The sequence below is a fragment of the Pyrgilauda ruficollis genome, unplaced genomic scaffold (assembly GCF_017590135.1).
Source record: "Pyrgilauda ruficollis isolate IOZ18807 unplaced genomic scaffold, ASM1759013v1 scaffold380, whole genome shotgun sequence".
Taxonomy (NCBI): domain Eukaryota; kingdom Metazoa; phylum Chordata; class Aves; order Passeriformes; family Passeridae; genus Pyrgilauda; species Pyrgilauda ruficollis.
In genome coordinates, this window is record NW_024525268.1 from 36,209 (window position 1) to 37,759 (window position 1,551).

The 1,551-nt window shown below is 73.8% G+C and overlaps 1 protein-coding gene across 1 annotated transcript in view; it reads left to right on the forward strand.

Moving 5' to 3' along the window:
• The window catches only part of LOC121358318 (adhesion G protein-coupled receptor L1-like), a 43,228-nt gene that overhangs the window by 34,079 nt on the left and 7,598 nt on the right, over nucleotides 1-1,551 (forward strand). The window contains exons 20-21 of the mRNA XM_041476420.1: nucleotides 138-240; nucleotides 581-1,118. Coding sequence (XP_041332354.1) covers nucleotides 138-240; nucleotides 581-1,118 — 641 coding nt within the window. The remainder of the gene's footprint in view (nucleotides 1-137; nucleotides 241-580; nucleotides 1,119-1,551) is intronic.

Sequence of the window (1,551 nt, forward strand, 5' to 3'; positions counted from 1 at the left end):
CCCCCTACCTGGGGGGGCCCCCCCGAGCACCCCCCCCCAACCGCCGGCACAGCCCCGAGACCTTCGGGGGGCCCGAGGGGGGCGCGGGGGGGGCCGAGCCCGACGGGCAGCCCCCTACCTGGGGGGGCCCCCCCGAGCACCCCCCCCCAACCGCCGGCACAGCCCCGAGACCTTCGGGGGGCCCGAGGGGGGCGCGGGGGGGGCCGAGCCCGACGGGCAGATGCAGCTGGTGACCAGCCTGTGAGACCCCCGGGAGGGGCGCCACGCGGGACCCTCCCTCCTGCGGGGGGTCGGGGGCGCGCGGGGGGCGCGGGGTCACCGCGGGACACCCCCTTGCCAGGGGGTCCGGCCTTGAACGGGGACGCAGCCTGGGGGGACACGGGGGACCGGGCTCGCACGGGGACCCTCCCTCGCTCGAGGCTCCGGGGTCGCACGGGGGGTCTGGCCCCGAGCAAAGACCCCTCCTCGCAGGAGGGTCCGGCCTCGCACGGGGGTCCGGCCCCCGGCCGCAACCCCCTCGCACGAGGTCTCGTCCTCACGGGGAGGGGTGGCCTCGCACGAGGGTCCGGTGGCACTCAAGGACCCCCGCCCTGCACGAGGAGGCAGCACCGAGCAACGAGCCGGCCTTGCACGAGGACATGGCCGCCGCCAGAGGGGACAGCCAGTCCCAGGGCCCGGCCTTGCACGAGGAGCCACGGGGGCACCAGGCCGCGGTGGCACCAGGCCGCGGTGTCACGGTGTCCCACAAGGAGCTGCGGTGGCACCAGGCCGCGGTGTCACACGAAGAGCTGCGGTGTCACACGAGGAGCCGCGGCAGCACCAGGCCACGGTGGCACCAGGCCGCAGTGTCCCACGAGGAACTGCGGTGGCACCAGGCCATGGTGTCACACCAGGAGCTGCGGTGGCACCAGGCCACGGTGTCACACCAGGAGCCGCCATGGCACCAGGCCGCGGTGGCACCAGGCCGCGGTGTCGCACGAGGAGCCGCCATGGCACCAGGCCGCAGTGTTGCACGAGGAGCCGCCATGGCACCAGGCCACGGTGTCACACCAGGAGCCGCCATGGCACCAGGCCGCGGTGGCACCAGGCCGCGGTGTCGCACGAAGACCTGGCTTTGCGCAAGGGCCTTGCACAAGGATCCATCATCTGGCGCCACACGCGGGGACCTCGCCCAAGGATCCACCCCGTGTCACCCGAGGATCCACCCGGCGCCACACGCGGGGACCTTGCTTGGGGACCTCGCTCGGCCGTGCCCCCCTCACAGCAGGACCTCGCACCAGGACTTTGCCCCCGGACCTTGCACGGGACCCCCCCCTCGTGCCCCCGCCCCGGCGTGGGGGCGTTTTGGGAGGGTCCCTCAGCCACATTCTGAGGGCCCCCCCAAAAGCCATCCCAGGGGGGCCCCCGTGGCCTCGGCAGCACCGAGCCGGGGGGGTGAGGCACTAACACCCCCCCAAACTGAGGTGTCCCCCCACAGCAGGGACCCCCCCGAAACGGGGACCCCCCCACAAAGAGACACATTTTCCTTGTAATATAGATGTAAATGGACCA